Source organism: Cololabis saira, chromosome 5 (assembly GCF_033807715.1).
Source record: "Cololabis saira isolate AMF1-May2022 chromosome 5, fColSai1.1, whole genome shotgun sequence".
Classification (NCBI taxonomy): domain Eukaryota; kingdom Metazoa; phylum Chordata; class Actinopteri; order Beloniformes; family Belonidae; genus Cololabis; species Cololabis saira.
In genome coordinates, this window is record NC_084591.1 from 39,392,695 (window position 1) to 39,418,668 (window position 25,974).

Below are 25,974 nucleotides of genomic sequence, written 5' to 3' on the forward strand. Positions count from 1 at the left end.
CACAGAAAGCCTGAACTCCTTGTACTAAAAAAAGAACTTGATCAATATATAAGGACAATTTACTCATCAAAAAACACAAAAAAAACACACAGGCACAAAAGACCATCGGCATCTGTAAATCGCTCAATTTGACTACATGAAACCTACTCTCGCACATTATGTTGTTTTTATTTTTATTTATCCTTTTAATTTACATTCAACTGTCTTGTCCTTTATATATTCTTTTGTTTATTTCTTTTCAATATGGTGTTTGAATATCTGTATTTGTATGTTACCCTTGTTCTTAATTTTTCATTGTATTCAAAGATTTAAAAAAAATAAAAAATAAAAAAAAAACATTAGAGAAATTGAGAGGTTGGTCGTCTTTATTCTTACATTGAGTTCTTAGCAGAATATAACATGCCTATATCACCTGGAGAGTATGCAAAAGTTTTTGGAGCAATCCCATCTGGAGTGTGCATATTATTTAAGTCTCAAATTAGAATGGAAACCCGACAATTAGCCTTGCTACCTTTGATGGATACGACAGTTGGCAAAATTTGCCAATCCTGCAACCATAATAAGAATAATAAAACAATTAGAACTTTATTTAAAAGGGATATCTCTTCAGTTCCATACGTGATCCATTATTGGAATAAATATGTAGAAAATATTAACTGGAAGAAGGTCTGGCTCTCACCCAACCAATACCTGGTGACAAACAAAGTTAAAGAAATTTCATTTAAGTTAATTCATAAATTCTATCCTACAAATGATCACATTGTAAAAAGATTCAAAAGAAATATCGATTCAAAATGTACTTTTTGTTCTGCAAATTCAGAAACAATGACTCACTTATTCTGGCTGTGCCCCATTGTTCAAACATTTTGGAGTGATATGTGTAATTTTGTGTCTGAAAGCATTTAAACTGATTTCAAATTATTTTGGAAGGATGTGTTGTTTGGTGTTTTTAGTTAGTCAGTTAGTTTTATTTGGTAGACCAAATAAAACCATTACCATGTAACGATTAGAACAAAGCCAAAACAAACATTATTCATTTGTTGATTATCCTTGCAAAATTCCACATCCACAAATCCAAATTCTTACACAAAAAACCCTCTTTTTTACTTTTCATTGTGAATTCAATCAGTATCTGGACTCTATTAAGTTTTCTACTAATTCAAAAGCAAACAAAACCATAAATGTAAGTAAATGTTTTGGCTTTCTGTTATAATTTCATCCCCCCCTGGCTGCCTGGTTATAATGTGTTGTGCTTTTTGTTTTGTTTTTTATTTGAGTTATACTCTTTATATGTTATAATTCAACTTGAAATTGCATAATGCAAAGATTTGTAATCATTGTACTTTTTCAAATGTTAAATAAAAAAAAAGTAGAGAAATTGAGTATTAGGGCCAAACTAAGACAAAACAAATTGGAAATTGATTTGATTTGATTTTGATTTATTTATGTGTCTTGTTCCTTTCAAATTCTGTGTTACAAACAAAATCAGAGAACTACATTTAAAAATACTACATAACATATACCCATCTAACAACTGTATCTCAAAATTCCTTGACATCGATAACAAATGTACCTTCTGGAAAACTGAACCTGAAAGTGTAACTCACTTGTTTTAAGGTTGTATAGGAGTTTGGGAACAAAAGAGCAGAGAAACGCTTTTTGTGGATGAAGAAAAAACTTGTGTTGTTTATTCCAGTCTCTCATTACTAACTGACCGTTACCAACGGTAACAGAACACTAATGGCACTTTTGCACTAGTCCTTACTCGGCCCGACTCGGCTCGTCTCGCCTCTACCCGCCTCTACCCGTTTGTTTTTCCACAGCCAGGGGAGAAGTGGGCTGGTTGGGGTGAAGCTGCTGTGACGTACTCGATTGCGCAACCGCTTTGTTCATGTCGGCGCTGATGAGAAATCAGCTGGAGCCGCGAGCGGCTGAGAGTAAAACAGCCCGTCTACATCCCTTTTTTAATTCTCTCGTCAGCCACCAGGTTTATGAACATCTGCACCTCAGAGTTGGATCACCAAACAGACGTTTTGCGCTTTATAATAAAATCGCCGCGAGCCGCGGGTCGCTCTCGCACTGACTCCCGCTTCCTGATTCAAACGTCTGCCGGCCCCGCCCCCCGACCACCTCGCCAGAATGGTTACAGAAAAAGTATCGGCTTGGAGCGGCTCTACCCGTCTCAGTCCCTAGTGCAAACGTGCAACACGGGGCCGCACCGAGCCGAGGCGGGCGGAGGCGGGACTAGTGCAAAAGCACCATAACAGAAAACACATCGTCATCATTAATAACGGCTAGATTCTTGTGAATTCTAACCTACTGAAACTAAACAGTGTCCTGCTCGTGAGTGGCCACTACACACGTTCCCCCAGAGTTCACAAGCACTGGCCCTAAATAACGACTTGGGGCCCTTATGACCCATCCAAAACGATTCCGCGGCTCTCCAGCAGGCACCAGAGGGCAGGAAGGGACGTCAGCAGCACTTTGAATCACCTTGTGTTGAATTGTGCTATATAAATAAACTTTCCTTGCCTAACATCAAACGGAGTGATGTTGCTGACTATTTGGAGAAAGTGTGGGATAGGCAAAGAAAAGTAACATATATGTAAGAATATACATTCTGGTTTTTGATTTATTTATTTATTTAGTTTTTTCCGGTGTACATTGTGCAGCTCCCAATTAAGTGTGTGTGATATTGTGTATTTGATGATTTTCTGTTTCTGGTGTCTTATAATCCCGTAAAGGGATGGGTCTTCGGACATGACACAAAAATAAAATTAATTAATTAATTAATTCATTCATTCATTCATAAACATAAGAATATGAAATATGCTGCCAATAGTTGCACAAAGTAACCGAGGGCAGGAAGGGACGTCAGCAGGAGTCTGGTTTGACGATGGCCTACCAGGGGGCCGACCACGGCGAGGAGGCTGGGCCACCACAACGGGGCGGTCCAAGTCAAGGTGAGCAGGCTTAAGGCGGTCCACTGAGATGCGTTCTGCCTCACCACCCAGGTCAATTAAAAAGTTCTTGTGGCCAGGCTCCAGAACACGGTACGGCCCATCATAGGGAGGTCGCAGAGGGCCCCGATGGGTCGTGACGGACAAACACATACTCCGCTGCCTGCAGATCATTAGGGACCCGCACCTGAGGAGCACCATGATATGAGGTCGGGACTGGCAGAAATGACCTGGTCCTGTCCAGCAGAGCGCCTCGCTGCTCCGGGGCCGACCAGGGGACTGTGGTACAGGGAAGGAAATCCTCTGGGACTCGGAGGGGCTGGCCGTAAACCAGTTCAGCAGAGGATGAGAGCAGGTCCTCTTTAGGTGCAGTACGGAGCCCCAGCATCACCCAAGGGAGGCTGTCAACCCAGCCATCATCCCGGAGACTAGGGCAGCCTTCATGGATCGGTGAAAGCGCTCACAGAGGCCATTGGCTTGCGGGTGATAAGCCGTAGTGCGGTGGACGGAGACCCCTAACTGCTGGGTAATGGAAGTCAATAGCTCAGAAGTAAACTGGGCCCCCCGATCAGAGGAAAGGTCAGAGGGGACTCCAAACCTGGCCACCCAGGTGCTGATGAAGGCCCGAGCTACATCAGCTGTAGTTGTCGCAGACAGCAGGACCGCCTCTGGCCACCGAGTTGTCCTGTCCACCATCGTCAGGAGATGAGTGTAGCCCCTGGAGGGGGGAAGGGGCCCAACCAGGTCCAGGTTGACATGGTCAAAACGCCTTTCAGGGACAGTGAAACGCTCCAGTGGGGCTCTAACGGGATGGTGGACTTTGGCACGCTGGCATGCCACGCAGGTCTTCACCCAACTCGCCACGTCCGTCTTCATATCGTGCCAGACGAACTTTGAGGCCAACAGGGCAGGCGCTGGGAGGGTTTCCTGTCCGGATGCGACAGGCTATGTACGGCATCAAAAACCTGCTTTCTCCATGCACGTGGAACCATGGGGCATGGCTGTGCCATAGACACGTCACACAGCAGCGTTGTGCCATCATCATCGAAAGGGACATCCGCCAACATGAGGCCGGAAACCGCCGCCCTGTATGCCTGAAGGTCAGGGTCGGAGGCTTGATCTGCAGCCATACGAGCATAATCAATGCCGAGATGGACTGCACCGACAGCTGCATGAGAGAGGCAGTCAGCCACAGGGTTATCTTTCCCTGCCACATGCCGGATGTCAGTTGTGAACTCTGAAATGAAAGCCAAATGGTGTTGGTGCCTGGCAGACCATGGTTCAGACACTTTTGCCATGGCAAAAATCAGCGGTTTGTGGTCCACAAAAACAGTGAAAAGGCGGGCCTCAAGCAGGAAACGGAAATGCCTGACTGCTAAGTAAAGGCCGAGCAGCTCACGGTCAAAAGTTCTGTACTTTCGCTCACTAGGCCGAAGCTGTCGGCTGAAAAATGCAAGAGGCTGCCAGACCCCCACAACCAACTGTTCAAAAACAGCACCGACGGTATAGTCATAGGCATCAGTCGTCAAGGCCACGGGAGCCCCAGGCACAGGGTGAGCCAGTTGCGCCCGCAAGGGCAGTCTTGGTGTCTGAAAAAGCCTGTAGCATGCGTCTGACCAGGCTATGATGTGCTTGGGGGTCTTTGCCTTGAGGGCCTCATACAGAGGTCTGCATGGGGGATAAAGCGGTGGTAGAAATTCACCATCCCCAGGAACTCCTGTAGAGCCTTGACCGTGGTCGGGCGTGGGAGCTGCTGGACAGCTTCCACCTTGGATGGCAGAGGGATTGCTCCGGCAGAGGTGATGTGGTGGCCGAGAAAATCCATGGAAGGCAGTCCAAACTGGCACTTTGCAGGATTGATGATCAAACCGTGCTCACGGAGACGACCAAAGAGGAGACGGAGGTGCGACAGGTGCTCGGCCTCAGATGCGCTGGCGACCAGGATGTCATCCAGTTACACAAACACGAATGACAAGTCACGCAGCACGACGTCCATCAAGCGTTGCAAGGTCTGTGCAGCATTCTTGAGGCCGAACGGCATCCGCAAAAACTCAAAAAGCCCAAACGGAGTTATAACTGCAGTCGTTGGGGATGTCCTGTGGGCTGACTGGCACCTGATGGTAGCCCCGTACGAGATCCACTTTAGAAAAAACAGACGCTCCAGCCAGGTGGGCGGAAAAGTCCTGAATGTGGGGTACAGGGTAGCGGTCAGGGGTGGTAGCACCATTAAGGCGCTGGTAGTCACCACACGGACGCCAGCCGCCATTGGCCTTGGGAACCAGATGGAGGGGAGAGGCACAAGGACTGTTGGAACGCCGAATGATGCCAAGCTTCTCCATGGAGGCAAACTCCTCCTTTGCAATGGCGAGCTTGTGTGGATCGAGGCGGCGGGCCCTGGCATACACAGGTGGACCCTCCGTGGAGATGTGATGCTCCACGCCGTGTTTCGTGGCAGTGGTCGAAAAGGTAGGTGTAGTGATGTCAGAGAACTCTAACAGTAGGGGGGAGAAAACATCAGCTGGTGAGACGGCGCTGGACAGCTTCATTGCGGCCATATCTCTGCACTTACATGCCAACAAGCCAAACGTTTTAACATTGATGAGACGGCGGTTCCCCACATCCACCAGGAGGCCGTTGGCACAAAGAAAGTCAGCACCTATGAGGGGAGTGGACACCTTGGCCTGAACTCATGAGTGGACACTACAGTTGCTCATATAGCAGCATATTTTTGAAAGAACTTGAGAGCTATACTATGTAAAACAACACATAAGATCAACATTGAAGGGAAGAACATTATCACTTATTTTGAAATCAAAGTGTCACAGCCCGGCTCATAGGCAGCGGCAATGAGGGAGACGAGACGAGGATGACGGTATAACAAAAGGAAATGTATTTACAAAAGATAATGAAGTACGTCAGTAATCAGTAGTGTGAGCATGTATGAATGTGTGGAAAGACCGACCAAACAAAATACAAACAGCAGCGGCCGTGCCCGACCAGACCAGAGAGAGAGCCAAGACAAGCAGGAGTGAAGCGTTTTAAAGAGAGACCCACACCGGGCCCAGGTGTGGGTCATCAGCTAATCAGGCGACCTCTCCACCCTGCTTCCTGCAAAGGAAAAACACAGCAGCAGAAAAGGCAGGGACAACTAGTGGATGGAGGGGTCGTCACAAAAGAAAAAAAGGTATGCACTATTGTCAATCTTTACATTTTATTAGGAAAATGTCACATCCATAAATGTAAATTCCAAAACTATTCTCCATTATTTAAATTGTTTTTGATTGAAGTTGATTATTATCTCAAGTCTCTTAAATGAATTACAAATAAGAAATGTATATCAATGATGGATATCCATTCTGAGATTTTCAATCATTAAGCTGTCATAAATATAATTTTCATTTTATTCGAAATATTATAAAGTCTGTCACACCAAGGTTTTGTTTCTTTTATGTATTTATTTATTTTTTGTCTTTATTTATTTAATTTTATTTATTTATTTTCTTTTCAAAATTTCTTGTTGTTGTTGATGATGCATGACTGTGCTCTGTGCTGCTGATGTTGCACAGGTTGTGAACTGAAATGTCTGCTTGTTGTACATTGTATATTGCAAACTTGCAATTGCAAAAAAATAAAAAGTGAAAAATAAAACAGTAGAAAAATTGTTAATTTTCCAGTGTTTGCCTTAAACCTATGTAAGTACAAATATTTCGATTTAGAAAAATACTGAAGTATATGTTTCTATGATAACGCTCTGCTATTTCGTGAAATTATATAGTGGCCCACGTGACCGCAGTGAAGTTAGTTTTAAGTTGGATATTCGACGGACATAGCTCTGTGTGAGCGCAATCACTGAGAGATCAATGGACTCAAAATCAGTGTTGGATCATAGTACTACTCCAGGTTGCATGAGATACGCCTACTGATTTTAAATTTCAAATCCGTCCATAATTTTTATACATTTTCATTTGCATAGAGGCGAATATCCAACTTAAAACTAACTTCACTGCGCTGCCTTCGCGCTGCTCACCCAAACTGGTTTCCATGGTAACCTGCGCTCCGAAGGTTTGACTTCATACGATAAAACATTATTACGCTAAACTATGCTTTGTTTGACCAGTAAAATACATTCTTAGATGTTTTTCAACTAACACTTGATGAGAATTGCTAGGGTATTAACGTAAAAACGCACTGTTCTCTCAATTTGTCAGACAAACCTGAATTAATCTGGCTAGCTTGTCGAAGCAACAACACTAGCATCATTTTAATCATTTGAACAGAATGAAATGGATGAGAAACAGGTTACCAGTAACAACCGTAATAGTAAGTCCTCAATTTAATTTTTAATTTTTTTAAAAGTTTAAAAGTTTTATTTTATGGACAAAGCATATTGCAAAATAAATATAAATACAAGGGAATAATTGTGCCGATTTCTTTCCTTTTCTTTCAGCCACAAAGACAGATCTCTGTTTGCTGCTCGAGTGTCTCAAGTTTCAAATGAAAAGTCCTGATTTACAGAAACAAGCTCTCCTCACTATTAACTCAATATGTGAAAAGAGAGGTAACAGTGTAAAGAGAAGTTGTGGAGTGCTGTCCGTCTTTAGACTTGTTTGATTCCTATAGTCAGTACTCGAGTTGAGGGGGGATGGCATCCCTCCTGAAATAAAAATAAAACTGCCACCCCCCCTTTCCATCCCTTATGTAATTTCATCAGTGAATGTGGTTTTACTGCTATTTCAACATTTAGAGTCATCACCAGAAAAATAACACCAAAAATAACTTGTTATTTGACAATTTTCACCTGTTTCAAGTAAATTTTCACTTGAAATAAGTAGAAAAAGCTGCCAGTGGGACAAGATTTATCTTCTCATTACAAGCAAAAAAAATCTTGTTCCACTGGCAGATTGTTCTATTTATTTTAAGTGAAAATCTACTTGAAACAGGTGAAAATTGTTGTTTTTCCAGTGATGAGTCTTGTTTTAAGTGTAATGAGATTTTTTTACTAAAATGAGACATTTTAACTAGAAATAAGACAAATATTCTTGTTAAGATTTTGAGTTTTTGCAGTGATCCATTTTACTTATCCTGTGAAGGACAGAGTCATATTGATAAGTTCAGAAAATTGTTTTTTATTGTTGTGTTTTGATGTATTTGATGTAAGCCCAGTGGATATTTAAAGCTTACAGAAGGCTGCATTTAACTGCAGCTATGTCATTCCTGCAGTATTTCTGCAGGTGCTTTGGTCAGTGCTATTATTTGTAATATATTATATTATTTGTAATCAGCACAAATTATCTGTCCCCATATGATACAATCCACCATCCCCCCTGATCTTTTTTTACAACTCGAGTACTGCCTATAGTTAATGAGAAACATTACAATACATGATATATTTTCATATTCCTAAGAACCTTGGCTTACTGCCTGTTTCACTACACTGTTTCAGAAGATAATGTGGATCTACTGAGAGAAATGGGCGGTGTGGCATTTATTTATAACCTCTCCAAATCCAGTATTGTCCAGTCAGCTGTTAAGGAGACTGCTCTTTTTACACTTGGCATACTGGCAGAAGCTAATGGTGGGTAGACCTTATTGTTATAATGCACTCATATAAAATGCAAGAATCAGTACAAATTTTAGGAATGACTATGTATTTTGATATCTTTTATATATTTCCTTTTGCAGTGTATTGCAAGAATTCTCTTTGCAGAAAGGAGATATTTACCAACATTACTGTCTGGTTGATGAATGAAGGCACCCCGCTGACACAGAGGAGAGTGATTGTCTATTTGCTGTTTGTGCTGGTAGCCAACAACAGTAAGATAAAAAACACTTAATTGACAGAGTACTTTTGTGTATATTTTCTTTCACATCGCATGGCATTTTGTTGTTTACTTTTTTTTTCTAAAAAATGTTACACAGTGCTTAACGTAGCAGTAGAGCGTTAGAACCACTAAACAGACCCGAAACAGCAGAAAACAATATGATATAAAGAAATTCTAGGACAGAATTCCCTTCAATGGGATAGAAGGAACGATAGATAAAATTAGGAAATGAAAAAGTCTATTTCAAAAAATGTAACAGTAACAACAATAAATACCTCTGAGCTCATAAAAGCCATTACAAATACGTGGAAAAAAATATACAGCATATTTCTATGGGAGCATATTTTTTTTTACATTTGAGGGTATCATCTTGCATTTGTAAGGCAGATCATTTTAAACCATCCTTGCTTTTCTTGTGTAGAATTAGGACAGACTTTGGCTCAAACCAGTGGCTGTCTGGATATTTTACTGGATCTCTTCAGGTAAGATATAGTGCTAAACCATATTATTTATGCCAAGTTTAGATAAGCAAGGTCATTTCAGTTACGAAAATAAAAAATACTCACTTGATGATCATTTTTACAGGACCACTTTTCCCCTCTCCAAAGGAGATGATTTGAGAACTGTTTCTCAAACCTACCACTTCTGGGCATCAGTATCTAGTACTCTCTGTGGATGTGTCAACAATCCTCAGAATGGTAATAACATATTTGTATTTATTTCTTGATATTTGCAACTCAAATGCTGAGTAGAAAAATTGTTTGTATATTGGGATCCAGCTCACCCTCCCCTTCCAAGTGTGGAGAAATCTTACAGCAGTTGTGAAAAGCACAAAGTCCCACTATAAGGCACTGTTGGCGTTATTCTTCTGAGTATCACGATGAAATTGCAGTGCACCAGTACAGTAAATACAATCATTCTTGTTTTAATGTTACAGTAGTGAAGATGCACTTCATTGCATTGCAGCTAACAGACTCTAAATGTTGCACACAGAAGCTTTTCTATGTATAATACTGATGCACCTAGAGTACCATGCCAGTAACAGAATTCAAATCATCCATGAAATACTGAGAAAATGTATATCTTAAGCAGTAGGAGACCGTTTTTGTTCGAATACGTTCCTATTGTTTGCAGAGGAAGGCCAGCGTATCTGTGTGGTAGTCTTTCCCATAATAGACTCATGGCTTCAGCAGATTTCTCTGCCCTGCATTGAGATTTTTCAGCCCATATGCTCTTTCATCGCAATGACAGTTGCCAATAACTGTAAGTGAAACTCTCAAACGGCTTCTCTCAACACAGTTTTATGTCAAGGTGAAACATAAATGTAAAGTGAATAAACACAAAATGTTATTATAAAATGATGATGAATTCTTTGGTTTTTTTTGCAGTGTGTGTCCAGGAGAGTTTTTCTGCCTCTGGAGGCTTGAAAACTCTCACCCTTGCTCTGGTTCGCCTTGCCTCTTCTGCAGATACAAGCTTCCTGTCATGCCAGCTCTCTGTTATTATATCCAAGACCCTGTCAGCATGCATCACTGATAACTGTACGTCACGTGTTCTGACACATACACACCCATATCAGCTTGACAAAAAAAAGTGTCTCCTTTTAAAATCACAATATTTTTCTTGCAGCTGTTCTGGCTTCGAGCTTGGCTCAGTATGTGGTAGTCCCCAAACTTTTCTCTCTGCTGGCGAGCTCACACTTGGCCCCTGATGACAGGCTCTCCATATTACTTAACATTGGGCAGTGCACTGTGGCCTCTGGTGAGACTGCACATACTTTTTTCTCTAGAAGTTTTTGTCTTCAAATTTATATTTAGAAACTTGGAACATATCTAGAGGCACTCATTGCAGCTTCCCCTTAAATAGGCTATATTTTTCACAACTTTGTATTTGCTTGCATCTGTAGTGGACCACCAGTCCCAGTTAGTGCAGTGTGGAGGGTTGCCACTCATCATAACTTTACTCATAGAGGACACAAATGAGGAGATAAGAAAGGCAGCAACTTTCATATTGCAGACTTCCAAACAGGCCAGTAAGTGATCTCAGTTTGTCTGTACTATTTGTCTCATATTAATACTTTTAATACTATATTAAGGAAATGTTGATTTAACAATGTTTAAAATGTTCATTTAAAGTGAATATCTGATTGTCTCTGTTCTCATCTGTTCAATGTGTCAGTAGAAGTTTCAGGATTGTCCTTAATTCTCCTTAATCTTCCTTAGTAGATTTTTTTTCTCTTCTTAGAACTAAGGTTAGATTACACAAATAGCCATGCAAAATTAATCATTTGTGGGTGAAAAACATGGAATTCTCATGATAATTTGCTTGTCTATGAAGCCATGTGCTTCAGAGGGAACAATCTGATAGCAAAAGAGGCTGAAAATGAGGACCGTCTTGTAAACATTGAAGACTACAAGAGTTCAGCCCAAGACATGCTCCGTAGGATTAATCTCATAGAGAAAAGCCTTCTGGAGGTCCGACATGCATTTACACTTATACATATCCACACACATATTAGGATAGTTTGAGTGTTATATATCATTTTGACTAATGGTGTATGGTTATGTACCAAAGGTACAAGTTGAGGATGACCTGGAAGACATTATCCCACCAAATTCAACTGGGGGTCAAGGGCACCCGTCTCAGTCCCAAGGTTTATCTCCATCATGGCAGAGGAGGAAAAGCATGAAACCTATCCACACTCTGAAGCATGTACCACAAGGCAGTGACAGTAGCTCAGAAGATCAAAGAGTCATGGAAATGTATGAGAAAGAGAATAACAGTGACAAGAGGAAAATAACCAGCAGTTCAACATGCAAAGGAGGAGCAAATCTGATGTCTTCTGCTGTACGGTCACTAGAGAGAGCAAATGAGCTACAGACAGCAAAGAAGTCAGTAGATTTGATCAATGTTGATTAGTTACTAATCAGTTAACAAGGGTAAACATCTGCTTTAATAAAGACATTTCTATTGTTTCTGTTTTTTCTTTGTTTAGTGAATTGTTTAAGAAGAAACAAAAAACGATTGTTGGTAAGAGAAACAGTTACACACCTTTACAGAGTGGCTGATTTTTCATGCTTGTTTTCAGTAGATGAGTAGTTTCAACATATTTTTTGATTTGTATATGTTTATATTTAGAGTTACAGAAGAGTGAGATCAGAAGAGCGGGGGAAATTCCTGCAAAGGAACACTCAGTCTCTCATATCCGCTGTGCAGGTTGGAGACTGAAGCTGCCTCTCATTGAAATATTATGCCTCACACATGATCAGACGTTTGTTGAAACAAGCAAAACAAGTTGGACAAGCTTTGCTTTATTGTGTTTTTGAAAAACAAGAATCATTTCTTTTCAGTGTTATTTGAAATTGTTTTTGAAGAATAAAGCCTTGCCTGTAGAGTTTTTGTAGATGTAGGCTTTCAGATAATACGTAGTCATTACTTTTGCTACAGTGTATGAAGAGATATAATCAGTTATAGAAAAGTAAAGTTCTAAGTTGGTGTATTATGTTTTTAAGCACATTTATTGTCCTTGTTTGTCTCTTATCTTGTTGACATACACGAGTGTTGGTTGGATGACACAATAAGGCAACTAAATTCATTCCTACACATACTGTACTTTCAGATTTTAAAGTTTATTAGATATGTGGATCTAAGTGGTGGATTTTCACAAGTAAATATTACAAGAACTCCTAATATAATTGTTTTTTCCTTTCTATAGGTTGTGTGTTACCTTTTGAAGAAGTGACCAGTCGCACCTTTGCATCTCTGAAAAGCCTTTCCCATAACAGCTGTGACATGCACACAGTTCTCCAAGAAGCTACGGAGCAGTTCAGGGTGCGCTGCCTCAACAGTGTACTAATGAAGAAGCACCAGGATGTCACTGAGGAGAGCAAATGTGCAGAGACGAGGAGAGTGTCATCAACAGAGCAAAGAACCAGTGAATACTGGAATTGTAAGAGGCTTTACTCTTTGAATAAGCTCATAAAACATCTGACTCGTGAAAGAACACAGCTCAGCCCCGCCGAAAGTTCATTTCAGTTCTACTATCAAAGAAATTACGTTTTTGATTTGGATTTATTTGTTTTCCAGAACCGTCCCTAAGGTTGATAGATTTTTATTATACACATTCAGTATACGGTCAAACATATACAGTAGTCAACAATAATTTAATTGGAGAATGAGGAAAAATTACAAATCATGGGAAAAGGCGTCAATGAGAGGGTCCTTAGCCTCTCTTGGGACTTATTTAAGACGTTCCTGACTAAGATCTTCCAGTAACTCATTTCTGTAGATTGCTGCAAAGTTTGGGATATTTGTTATTCTATTAAAACAATCAGTTCATCAACATTAGTTTCATGTTAGAAAGATATTGCACAGGTTGATATGCACATGGTAATACATAGGTTAGGTCAAGGTTCAAGCTTCCTTGTGATGACAAACATACAGCATGTACTACACTTTACATTTTGATGCATATCCTTCATTGGATTTATATGACACTAGTATCACTGCCTCCTTCACTGCTGGATGTTGGATTCTTCGACATCTTTTTTTGTCTTTTAGTAGTTGGGTAGCTGGTAGCAGTTTAATCAGTTTAATCAGGCTTTTTCCCTTTTACTTAACCTCTGCAGTTCCACTTTAACTTTGTGAGACCAGCAGTGATTTATGAGTACTGCACTTGACAAGAAATATTATACACAGACATTAGCGCATAGGTGTGGGCTGCATTTCAGGATTGGTCTGTAATGTACACTATATCATAGGCGGAGAGAACTTTACGATGCTTAACTTATATTTTCACCTATTGCCAGCATTATGATACCTATAAATGATTACTAGTAAATGTACCATTTCCTTACCTTTTAGTCACATTTTGTTCAAAGCAGTTTCATTTATGTTCTGTTTTTATTATACTTAATAACTATGACCTAGAAAAAAAAATCATCACAGTCTAACGTGCAATAAATTGTTTTATTTCTGACAGCAGGGCAGGGCAAGAGTGATCTGCTACAACAGTCCTGGAGGAAACACAATGGTAAATATTGTGCAGCAAACAAATTTAATCTACCATTAACCCACCATATTGAAAATATTGAAAACTAAATGAACTATAATAAGGAAAAATAATACTCATATACTTTGCAGTTTGTTGATTGTCTGAAGTAATGTCACAGTACACCAGAGCTCTATTTCTGTTCTCTCTGAAGCTAGAGTTCTAGATGCACCCGTAGTTAATCATGTATGTGGTGGGTTTTGAAGTTATCTTGAAATTACTTTTTTTTTTTAAAGTTTAACCATCTACAGAAAATTGTACTGGGGCTTAGATAATTGAGAGCAATTTAACCAAACAGACCACTTCATTGGTAAAATTCCACATTTATTTCCATGAATGCTTTTGCAGTCTTTTTTTTTTTTTTTTTTTTGCAGTTCAAATGTTCTATGCAAATTACAATTTAATATCAGAAAAACATTTTCTGATCCAACAAATGTTTCAGATGTTTATTAATTTTCTGCTACCATCCAAATGATGCAAAAAAGACACAAAATGGTTTTATCTGAATTTTTGAAGTCATAGAAGCATATAGTCATGGATATTGTAAAATCGATCATAGAGAGCACTTTGAAAGCAAAGACTCCGTTATAACGAGAGTCGGGACAATTTCCGAGTACCTTACGTGGTTTGTCTGTTATGTAAACACTTCCTCAAGTTTTAATAGATTTTGTGAAGACTTCAACAATATTACTTATTCATAAACACCTCCAATTGAACATATATGTGCAATGTTTCTTAAATGGTATCATCTTCCTCATAGGCATCAGTTTGACCCCGATACACAGAAGATCTACAAAGAAGACTTTCACCCTTCAGAGCAGGACTGGTACATCATTTACTTTAATATCTGAAAAACGTTTTCTGATCCAACAAATGTTTCAGATGTTTATGAATTTTCTGCTACCATCCAACCGCAAAAACGACACGCAACGATTTTATCTGAATTTTTAAAGTCATAGAAGCATATAGTCATGGATATTGTAAAATCGATCATAGAGAGCACTTTGAAAGCAAAGAGTCCGTTATAACGAGATTCGGGACAATTTCCGAGTACCTGACGTGGTTTGTCTGTTATGTAAACACTTCCTCAAGTTTTAATAGATTTTGTGAAGACTTCAACCATATTACTTATTCATAAACACCTCCAATTGAACATATATGTGCAATGTTTCTTAAATGGTATCATCTTCCTCATAGGCATCAGTTTGATCCCGATACACAGAAGACCTACAAAGGAGACTTTCACCCTTCAGAGTAGGACTAGTACATAATTTACTGTTCATACACACAGTGAGAACTTTCCATGTTCAATAACACTGATTCCATCTCATCTCTTCCCTCCAGGCTTGGCTCCCCTAAAAAGGCACCATCTTCCTGAAGATAGGCATCCAACATCAGATTTGGGTATTTCCTGCATATGCATGTTTGTGTGTGTATGTGTGCGTGTGTGTACGTGTTATGACTGAGAGCCTGTGGTGGGAGCTATCCTCTGAAATGTGTTCTTGGCAGCAGACAAACCAGAGAGCTGAAAGAATGTTGAGCTGCAGCCAGTGTTCTCACAGCACAGACCAGGACTGGTTCACAGCAACACAACTGTATTAAACTGTTTCACACTCTGTATAACACAGTGTTGGTGTGCATGTGTGTGTGAGGGAGAAAAAGAAAGTGAAATGAAGAGAAATTCAAATGGGGAATTCTGATGCTTTCATGTTACAACAGTGACAAGAGAAAAGTACAGCAGTTATGACTTGGCATTATTATGTTAATTCTTCACATGCATCTTTTTGTTCTGTTTTACAACATTGCCCGTTAACAGACTGTAGTCCAAAAGCTGCAGTGCAGACATGTTGTTGAACAGCGCAATCTTACATCCCTGTCATGAGATTTATTATTTCTTTTTTACTTTTCAGCCAAATGCTTTTTCCAGTGCAGACTTTTGAGAGGCTTTTCTTCCACTGTAGAGGCCATATTTTCAACATGCTCAGCCTTTTTTTCCTCTGGGTTCTGTACTTTCCATCATTCTTTTTTTTCTTCTCTTTTTGAGTTTGTTCCTCTTTTTTCAGTTCTTTTTGTCATCAGTAATTTTCCTACATTTTTGCATTTATTGGGCAGCAGTATTGCATAATGTATCATCACTCTTACAAGGAGTAAAATGGGATGGAGTTTCTTTGCTTGTTAAGACTCAGATATGTGGCCAGCTAAGATAAAAATCAGAATGAGTCATGAAACTTCAAAGAAACTTAAACTATCATCTTTTAAAAGCAGAGAGAAGAGGAAGGAGCAACAGTGGACACGATGCTGTTGAGGATCATTCAAAGATGAGCTCAGACCGCAGCTCCACTGTAAGAGTTTCAAACAATCCTTTCTGATAAAGATGTCTTTTTGTTATCCTTTCATTTTTGCTTATATTTCAGTCTCAATATTTAAATACCGGTATACTAATGTCAGCATACATTTTCCTGTGCCTGGGTTAATATTTGCTTCATCACTAGGATTATCTTTTAATACTAGTCACAGATGGTTTGATCTGATTATGCACAGATTATGAAGATCAGATATTTAACAACCCTTATTTCTTATTTAAGCAAATTCTAAATTATGAGTTACAGTAAAGCTATGGTGTGACAGTCAAGTATATTGTAATCACAAACTACCATAAAGGTAATTGGACAGATTCATTATAATTTTTTTAAATGTCAATTTACAGTAGATCATGTGTCCCATAATTCTCATTGTCCTTTCCATGTGAGAAACTTTTTAATATCCGTTTGAATTCTGCTTCCTCTGTTTCCTTTTCTAAATGCCGGTAGAGGAAAAAGAGGCAGGAGTTTAGCCGTGAAGAGGTGGGTTACCTGCTCTCTGGAGTGAAGAAATATGGCTTCTCCTGGAACTCCATCTTGTGGTCATATCCTTTCCAACCTGGACGCACCAATGTTGACCTGGCCAAGAAATACAGGCGACTAATGGTAATATGAAAGTCTTGAGGGGAGATGGTGTTACACAAACCGTCAGATTACACCGAGATTCACTTCCTCACTTTATTTTCTTATTCTTTCCCTCAGAAATGTAAAAGCGGAAAGGATGGCTGCAAATAATCCCAGTCCAGAGACTTCGGTTCAGTCAGTTGCTTGGATTAACCTACACAGTTCTCATTCTGTTCTGTTCTGAATCATAATAAGGCAGTACGTAATCCATATGGTTTTTAGAAATTTGTGTGTGGTTTTTTTAACTTGTTCTCTGTTAAATATATCTTGATATTTGATGAATTAGAACAGAGTTATATAAACTGAATAGCAAAAAGGATGAAGATACGTAATTTATTTGTACATTCTTTTGGTTTGTCGCGTATTCATTGTCATAAGAGTGAACTAAAAACCACAAGTTTTGTTTGTGTTGTGCAAGATCACAATGTTGTCACGCGCTCATGGGAAATAATAAACTGCGTTTCTGAGTTGTTGCCATGAAAAGATCTTCCTGAACAACACTTAACAACAATCCCATGGGATCTTTAATTGTTTTGAATCCTTGGGCATCACAAATTCATCAAACAGTGTATCTACTGTGGCAGTTAAGGTTGAACATTATAATGATTTGGGGCTTATGAGAGAACGTGTTTTTTCCTCTAAGAAAAAATAATAATAATAAGGAGAGAAAAACAGTTATGGAGGACAGAATAACTTTTCTCACACCTCTGGTTACGCCTTTAAAATATTTATGTATTATCTTAGAAGCAGAGTTTTATGGCAACAAATACCAAGTCCTGTTTTGTTTTTGTGCTTTGGCTGTCATAGTCCTGAGAAAGACAGGAAATCAAGAAAGGGAGCGGAGAATAACCTCCAGCACTTTTATTTATTGTGCCAAAGGTTTCTAGTATGACAGGAATCACAAATAGTATAAACCATCCTGTTTATCTATTCTCTGAGTGTATCAAGAGGCCGCTCCGCCTGCAAGCTTTGTCCTTTCCTAAAGCTGACTGGATTGAGATCACCATCAAATTCATGCCTCTCCCACTCTATTGGGACTGATGTGTGTATTGCCAGGACCATGGGAATTACCCATTTGCCATTCCCAGAAAGTTAGATAAATGTACACTATTTTTCATTCAGGATTGAGCTGGATCATATTTTGACATAGATTTGCCTCTTAAATGTTTTGCGTGAAACTGTGTGGCTCCGTTTTAGTGTCACTGCTGGACAAGATCTTGTTTTGTCTCAGTTGAGAATGTCTCTGCAAAACTGGTAACCCCTACCACTGTTTTTCATCTTCAAGATTCATCTTCAGTCAGAGCCTCATTACTCAGCACTTGATCGATAATATGTTGTGGTAGCATGGCAGTGAAGGCAAGGAGGATGTGGTGAGAAAGGCATCTGAAGAGCACATTTCTCATGGACTTAGATGCAGTCACACTGAAGACTTTTGACCCAGGCCCCCTGAAAACCTCCTTCCTCTGGAAAGAATGTGGGCCAGTTTCTCCCCCCTTCTTCTCCTTCTCCTTGCATTTTCTCTCCCATATGACCATGAAGAAGCAGTGTCTCTCTAACACGAGCTTTGCTGTGCATGCAATAATCTGACTACCGTCTGCGCGCCGCGTCAACATTCCTCTACATGTAAAGTGTTGTTACATGTGAAAGCCAACGACGAAAATCTGGTTTGATTTAACAGATCTAGAATCTGCATTTTGTCTTTTTTGAAAGGCGGATAACTCATTTTTACAACAATCAGTGAGGAAAAAGTAGATTACACATGTAAAGTATTATAGTAGTTTTATTTTCTAAAGCAATCCACCATTAAAAATGATAACTCCCTGTAGAGTAAATTTGCAAAGTCCAAACATGACTATGTCAAGGCATAAATGTTTATTTGGTGCTTCTTTCCTGTTACAGAGTGGCATGTATATATCCGCTCCATCTTTGGTTGGATCCTTTTTTTAATCCTTATCTGTTGCCTTCCATTACCTTTAAGGGCTGCCCATCCATCCACATTCTTCTCACAAAATGCATACTTTATCATTTGTACACAGGTTTTTCTACCAGGTCGCTATTTAGGAGTGGTATATGACCTATTTCTTACACATCTAGTAGGGGTATTGAGAGATATGCTGTTGCTATAGACATGCTATTGTTTAGTGAGTTTGCATAGAGGAAGATCTCTGTTGTCTGACAAAACACTCACAAACTAACTGCTACTGTGCCGTTTTAGACTTTACAACCACTCAAACACAAATGGGCAGCTTGCATCCATCAAAGGCAGAAAAGCATCGGTTTTACGAGTTCAGTTCAAGTGTCTGCACAGCTCTTTTGGCATCTTTAGGGCACATAAGGTGATTTTAAAATACTGTTTCTTCAATCCATTCAGAATTAATGCAAAAGATGAAGAAGAAGAAGAAACATCCACTACTTTTGTGACTCTTCTCTGGATTCACATCATCTCGATGGATGGGCTCATTTCTGTGATGGGCGTGTCATCAGGGATGTTGACATCACTTGGGATGAAGTCACTGTGAAGGTCATTTCCTTTTAGCTCGGAACCTTTCAGGATTTCTCTCAGGCTTTCGCCGTTGATGTCACTCCCAAGTGTCTCCAAACACTCTCCCGCCTCCACCTCTATCTGCTTTTCCAAAAATTCTGAAGTTTCAATGGACTTTTCTGGTTCCAGTGTGAATGCCTCTGCAGCCTCAACACTCCCTTTGCACTGCTCACTTCCTGAGACGCTTGACGGCTCATCGGGACTGAGTAGGACATGAGCGGGAGCTGGTGAGAAAGTGTCGTCGGGGGCACCCAAGTCGATCAAAAGGGGTATAGAAAGCCCCGGCTCTGGGAGAGACTCTTGGATAGGCTGCTCCAGAGAGGGTTCTGGCTCAGGGATGGGCTCGGGGGCTGCTTCGGTCACTTCATCTGAACACGGGGCAGACTCGGCTTCAGGAACGGGCTCTGGGGCCGGTTCTGGAGCAATCTGAGCTTCAGCAACAGGCTTGGGTGGTGCTGCAGGTTCTGGTTCCGGTTCTTTGCTGGCTGCGACCAAAGGTTCAGGCTGAACCGGAGCTGGGGTTTCCTTTACTTCTGGCTCTGGTTCATGTACCGGGACTGCAGGAGTCTCCACTTCTGTAGACTCTAATGTACTTTCATCTTTGGGGGGACATTCCAGTGATGCCACTGGCTCCTCCACCAGTGCCTCAAGTTTCTCCGTGTGAAGGAGCTCCTGACTTTGGTTCATGCCGGAGTCGTGGGCCGGTTCGGCGGGCCCAGCCGGCTCCACCGGGCTCTTCTGTTGAGTGGCCACAGTTTCAGGGCTGGTGATCGGGACATCCCTCCTTCTGCTGAACCTGTTTCCCATGTTGAACCTGAACACAGCATCAAAATAAGAATAAAACTACTGTTAATAGTTGTAACTTTCGTTTTGATTAGTCCCAGACATCATTATTGTTGGAGGTTTTGACGCTTGATGAATACACAACTGTCTGAGATATAAAATCTAAAAGCAAATGGGGAGGCTGTTTTAAAGTCATCAGGATTTAATTATGGGGAAACAGAACTATTCCATTGTGGATGATTTCCTCCCCTGTTGCACATACCAGCATGGGGTTACAATTTCAGCAGATGGGTTGTCTAAGAAGTACTTTTTTCTTTCTTTTTATTGAATAACCTCAAAGAAAAAACCCGTTTGATATCGACGATTAGAACATTTGATGTCATCATTTTGCATTGTATTACACACCTATTCAATTCGTGAGAATCACGTTGTAGACAATGCACTATAAAGGTTTACATTAATATCCCAAATAGCTTCCTTAAAAGCTAAATAAGTTGGAAGATTCGCTTTGTTTCAGCTGTCTCATTATTTCTGAACCACGCCTTGATCCAGCTGCTTACATCACCCATTACCCTTATTTAACTTCAACACTTTTATTTGCCCTCTTAACACAACAAAGCGAGTCTAATGATAAGTACTAACAAATGATATCAAGGTGCTTTTGTCCATTAATTTCTGGTGGAAGTAAAGCGAACAAAAGAAATCCTTACAGGCGACCCCGCCTCCCTGTCTTGTTAAAAAACAGCAATTTAAATGTTTCCAAATTGTCCAGGAGTTAAAATTAGCACAATTACAAATGCTCAGTCAATATAAAAGGAACAGTTTAATCGTCGTACCTTTTGAAACCTCTTCTAGTTGCGGTAAAAGCGGGTAAGCGTCCCGATGATCTGGCGCTGTGAACTTGCAGGAGTCAGTGCGTCAAAGAGCCTGCAGAGGCGCGCGGCCGTGCGCGCGGCCGTGCGCGCTCCCGTCAGGGCTCGCCTGCTCTCCAGACCGCACGCTTCCCCACACAGACTTCATGCGCTCTCTTTGGTAGTAAACGTGAGTACACAACAAATGTATTACATGGAAAAATGAAATACAATTAAAATAATCTCTTTACCGAATCAAATTCAGTCATAAATCTGTTGTCATTTTATTAAGCTGTTTAAAAAGTTCACCTCTTCATCATGTTATAATAATCCTTGCCAGGCTTTAACTGATTGTTTTTTTTAAATGTAACTAATAACTGGTAACTGTAATGTAAAGAATTCATATTTCTATGAAGTAGAATGTAAGGGTAAGTGAAGTAAACATCCAGATCGGCTGATCCGAATCAAATTCAGTCATAAATCTGTTGTCATTTTATTAGGCTGTTTAAAAAGTTCACCTCTTCATCATGTTATAATAATCCTTGCCAGGATTTAACTGATTGTTTTTTTAAATGTAACTAAGAATTCATATTTTTATGAATATAATTGTGTAAGTGAAGTAAACATCCAGATCGGCTGATCCGAATCAAATTCAATCATAAATATGTTTAAAAAGTTCACCTCTTCTCATCATGTTATAATAATCCTAGCCAGGCTTTAACTGATTGTTTTTTTTAAATGTAACTAATAACTAGTAACTGTAATGTAAATAATTCATATTTCTATGAATATGATTGTGTAAGTGAAGTAAAGATCCAGATCGGCTGATCCGAATCAAATTCAGTCATAAATCTGTTGTCATTTTATTAAGCTGTTTAAAAAGTTCACCTCTTCATCATGTTATAATAATCCTTGCCAGACTTTAACTGATGAATGTTTTTTAATGTAACTAAGTATTCATATTTCTCTGAATATGGTCGTGTAAGTGAAGTAAACATCCACATCAGCTGATCCAGGTTAACCTTTAACCGTGACGCATTTAGTTTTGCATTTGATTCAGGCCACAAACACTATCACTTTCATTTTAAGTCTTTTATTATTATTATTATAACCTTTTTTTTAACCAGCGACAAAACTCTTGAAGATCTTTTCTGAAGAGTGTCCTGCTGACAATAATAATATAAGATCAAGCAGAAACAACAAATACTCTTTAAGAGGTCATTTTCAAACATTTGTCACTTTCAATTTCCAAATGATCATTTACAGATTTACACAACCAAGAGAGTTTCCATGACTGCTCACTCAGCGAGGAGCCCCATGTGCCACTCCTTTTGGACCTTTGCTCTCCTCCTGCTGGTGTTCCTGCAGATGGTAACCTCGCTCTTGTACTTCAAGGGTATCTTCATCCTCTCTGAAGAAGTCCTCATCAGCCCCCTCTTCTTCTGTCTCGCAAGTCAACCTGGCCAGATGTCCTGCAGCGGGTGTCAAGGCCGCTCTTACAGTGGAGATGACTCTGAGATAGGAATTCACTTCTCGGCACCACTGCTGATGTGTTTTTATGTTCCTGTGGTGTTTGTGGCCTTTGCCCTCCTGGGCATGGTGCTCTCCATCTACGCTAAAGACATACAAGTCCTCAGGCTTAGTATGATCTGCCAGGCTGCATCGAGCCTCCTCACTCTGGCCGCCATTATCGGCTTTTTGCTCCTGCATCGGCCATATTTGACTTGGAAAGACATGACTCCTTGGTTCTACGTGTGCGTCTTTGTGCAGATAGAGCTGATTATCACAACCTTGCTCACCAGAGAGTCAATTAAAAGACTCAAATCTGACTGGGAATTAATTGGTTCATACTGTTTGTAACTACTTTTCATTAAATAGAAAAAACTGCTGCTCTTTTCTGCAGATTTGCACCGCTGGTTGATTTGTGAGTGAGAGAATTGCACTTCTAAAAAAAGGAAATACTGTTAGCTTCAGAAAGTCAGAGCAGAAAGCAGAAACAAAACTGCTTGATTTACTGGATTTACTGCTCAATATATGGTCATATGTTGCAATATTAAAGATTTAAAATGAAAGCTGTAAGGAATTCCGTTCTATATCATTTCCCTTCAGGGATTTATAAAAATGTACTGACCTGATTTTGTGTTTTCACCCCATATGAAGAGGCCACAGCTGTACAGCTGTACTCAATAACTAGGTGATCATTAAGGTTGTCTGATGGAAATATGTCTGTCTGTAACATGACCACAGCTGCGGTTCAATATCACAAGATTGCACGTTTCAACCCAAAAAGAGGTCAATTTTTTTCTCTGTAAATATTTCAAAAACCATATGAAGTGACATGTCGTCTTCCACAGCATCTTGTTAATAACACAAACACCTAGGTGATGATGATGAAGCACTGTGCTCATAAAGCCATGCTCTTAGATGGAGATAAAGTGAGTCCTTTTACCAAAATAATGTTTTAGTAGTGATCGTTGAAGGCACTCGGAGAAAAGTCAGTGCAGACAATGTTAAACAGTGTTACCTGTCCATTTTTGCATCACCTGCCGGTGGACCTTAGCACTTTATAAAGTAGTGACATCAGTCATGTGAAGTCATCAGTCAGCCTGTCATCTGAATTTCTGATTTAAACCGTCGTCACTCTATAAAAGACGTTTGTGAATTATAAGAACGTTAAAAGTCTGTGTGTACTTATCTAGGTGGCATTTTACAAGTTTTTCATCATGTAAAAAAAATGTCCCGTACAAGCTGTAAAGCGTCGTCCTCTGCTGCCGGGTCGGCTGGCGTCGGCAGCTTTCCCCCCTCAGCTTCCACGTCAACATTCTTGAGTCCACGGTTGTTTTGAGCTTGTCCAGACCTCTTTCCATCAGGCCCAGTATGCTGTGGGCTCTTGGTATATGGCAGCGTTTCCAGCTCTGTAATGTCCAAGTCTGTTTCAGAAACATACGTCATATCCGGATCATCACCACAACAGTCTGAGGATTCTTCCTCCAAAATCTCCGTCAACTGCTTTGATTTACTTTGTGAAATGGCAGGTTTCTCTTTCTTCTTTGTCGTACTATTTATTTGATTTCCATCCTGTGTATGACAAAAGTATCACTGATGTTTAAGAGATCAATTCAGGTAACTAGCAGTATTATAACGTGCCTTTTTGAAACATTTACAACAGTATTATTTTATACAACAAATATTTTAAGTGCAACCATAATACATTTGGTATACACACAATGAAGCCTGAATTTAAATATAAAATATTGTTTATGGCCAGTACTCGAGTTGTAAAAAAAAAAATCAGGGGGGATGGTGGATTGTATCATATGGGGACAGATAATTTGTGCTGATTACAAATAATATAATATATTACAAATAATAGCACTGACCAAAACACCTGCAGAAATACTGCAGGAATGACATAGCAGCAGTTAAATGCAGCCTTCTGTAAGCTTTAAATATCCACTGGGCTTACATCAAATACAATCAAAACACAACAATAAAAAACACTTTTCTGAACTTATCAATATGACTCTGTCCTTCACAGGATAAGTAACATGGATCACTGCAAAAACTCAAAATCTTAACAAGAATATTTGTCTTATTTCTAGTTAAAATGTCTGATTTTAGTAAAAAAAAAATCTCATCACACTTAAAACAAGACTCATCACTGGAAAAAACAACAATTTTCACCTGTTTCAAGTAGATTTTCACTTAAAATAAGTAGAAAAATCTGCCAGTGGAACAAGATTTTTTTGCTTGTAATAAGAAGATAAATCTTGTCCCACTGGCAGATTTTTCTACTTATTTCAAGTGAAAATGTACTTGAAACAGGTGAAAATGGTCAAATAAGTTATTTTTCTGGTGTTATTTTTCTGGTGTTATTTTTCTGGTGATGACTCTAAATGTTGAAATAGCAGTAAAACCACATTCATTGATGAAATGACATAAGGGATGGAAAGGGGGGATGGCAGTTTTATTTTTATTTCAGGGGGGATGCCATCCCCCCTCATCCCCCCTCAACTCGAGTACTGTTTATGGCATGTTTTTGTTGTTAAATTACATGTCTGGAGTAGTTTGTTTTTCAGTGTACAACAGGAAAAAATGAAAAAATAAGAGAACACTGCCACCTGTCGGTGAGTCGGCAGCACCGCATCCTCGCCGCCAGCGTTGGTGAGAAATGAAACGGCTGCTTCAACCAGTTCAGCCTCGTTCATACAGTAGAAAGCAGACCTGGAAACATTTCAGTGGACTTTGTTAGTAAAGACTGACGGGAGATTTTCATTGAAACGGGACAACGATGTCTTTTGTTTTTTCGTCACCTTGCAGCCTTCCTTTTTCTCTGGGTCCTCAAATGCGGCGTCTCTTTGACTTCACCCTCCTTTTTATTTGTTTCCATCCACGAGGGCAGCGCCCGGTGCCTTTCTGACATTTCTGTAAACCAATGTACGTATATTAGCGAGTTTTTTCCCCATCTAGTCCATATCAGCCTGTGTGCCTGATACGACAAATGGAAACAGAGGACACGTGTAGTGTTGTGGTAAAGTCACGTGATCAGCCGTCTGACCTGTGAACTCTTTAGCGCCACCTATAGAGTAGTTTAGTTCATAGCTCATAACAGAACATATAAAAACATGAAATATCTTTCTCTCTGAAGGCCTTGTATGAATCATTGTATTTAGTCTTGATAATTACAGTTTTGCTTTTTTAATTCTTGAGGAAACAGGATATGTTTTATCTTTTAAATGTGACCTGAAAACTCACCTTTTTAAGAAAGCTTATAGCTAAATATATCTTTTATATGCTCTGTTTTTAATAAAATGTATTATTATTATTATTATTATTATTATTATTATTATTATTATTATTATTATTATTATTATTGTAGATGAGGCCGTTTCAGAGTAAAAAAAAGTAAAAAAAAAAAATATATATATATGTATTTCTTTCTCACATATAGTGGGATAGCTTCTTATTGTACATATACATTG

The 25,974-nt window shown here is 39.6% G+C and overlaps 4 protein-coding genes across 5 annotated transcripts; 2 read left to right on the forward strand and 2 right to left on the reverse strand.

Annotated features, from left to right (window-relative positions):
• The first annotated feature begins 7,243 nt into the window (after positions 1-7,243).
• terb1 (telomere repeat binding bouquet formation protein 1) lies at positions 7,244-17,050 on the forward strand. The gene is made up of 21 exons (XM_061722792.1): positions 7,244-7,280; positions 7,372-7,518; positions 8,404-8,535; positions 8,643-8,774; positions 9,204-9,264; positions 9,368-9,480; positions 9,917-10,045; positions 10,171-10,323; positions 10,412-10,543; positions 10,689-10,814; positions 11,120-11,256; positions 11,357-11,673; positions 11,778-11,812; positions 11,921-11,998; positions 12,498-12,731; positions 14,593-14,658; positions 15,030-15,086; positions 15,177-15,236; positions 16,095-16,174; positions 16,643-16,798; positions 16,895-17,050. Exons 1-21 carry the CDS (start codon positions 7,244-7,246, stop codon positions 16,925-16,927), a joined length of 2,415 nt encoding a protein of 804 aa, XP_061578776.1. The 3' UTR covers positions 16,928-17,050.
• A 1,528-nt stretch (positions 17,051-18,578) lies between these two features.
• On the reverse strand, positions 18,579-21,132 carry LOC133444330 (protein TsetseEP-like). The gene is made up of 2 exons (XM_061722038.1): positions 20,978-21,132; positions 18,579-20,172 (listed from the first exon to the last, which is right to left on the reverse strand). Exon 2 carries the CDS (start codon positions 20,163-20,165, stop codon positions 19,251-19,253), a length of 915 nt encoding a protein of 304 aa, XP_061578022.1. The 5' UTR covers positions 20,166-20,172; positions 20,978-21,132; the 3' UTR covers positions 18,579-19,250.
• On the forward strand, positions 21,023-23,065 carry LOC133444331 (uncharacterized). The gene is made up of 2 exons (XM_061722039.1): positions 21,023-21,182; positions 22,259-23,065. The coding sequence occupies exons 1-2, from the start codon at positions 21,024-21,026 to the stop codon at positions 22,850-22,852; spliced, it is 753 nt and encodes a 250-aa protein (XP_061578023.1). The 5' UTR covers position 21,023; the 3' UTR covers positions 22,853-23,065.
• Positions 21,971-25,501, reverse strand: si:ch211-127m7.2 (cell cycle regulator of non-homologous end joining). Of its 2 annotated transcripts, XM_061722042.1 has the most exons (4): positions 25,306-25,501; positions 25,114-25,216; positions 24,013-24,070; positions 21,971-23,922 (listed from the first exon to the last, which is right to left on the reverse strand). In XM_061722042.1, the coding sequence occupies exons 1-4, from the start codon at positions 25,413-25,415 to the stop codon at positions 23,714-23,716; spliced, it is 480 nt and encodes a 159-aa protein (XP_061578026.1). In that variant the 5' UTR covers positions 25,416-25,501; the 3' UTR covers positions 21,971-23,713. The 2 variants fall into 2 exon arrangements, with proteins under 2 accessions (XP_061578026.1, XP_061578025.1); XM_061722041.1 differs by having other exon boundaries at positions 21,975-24,070.
• Between the last annotated feature and the right edge of the window lie 473 nt (positions 25,502-25,974).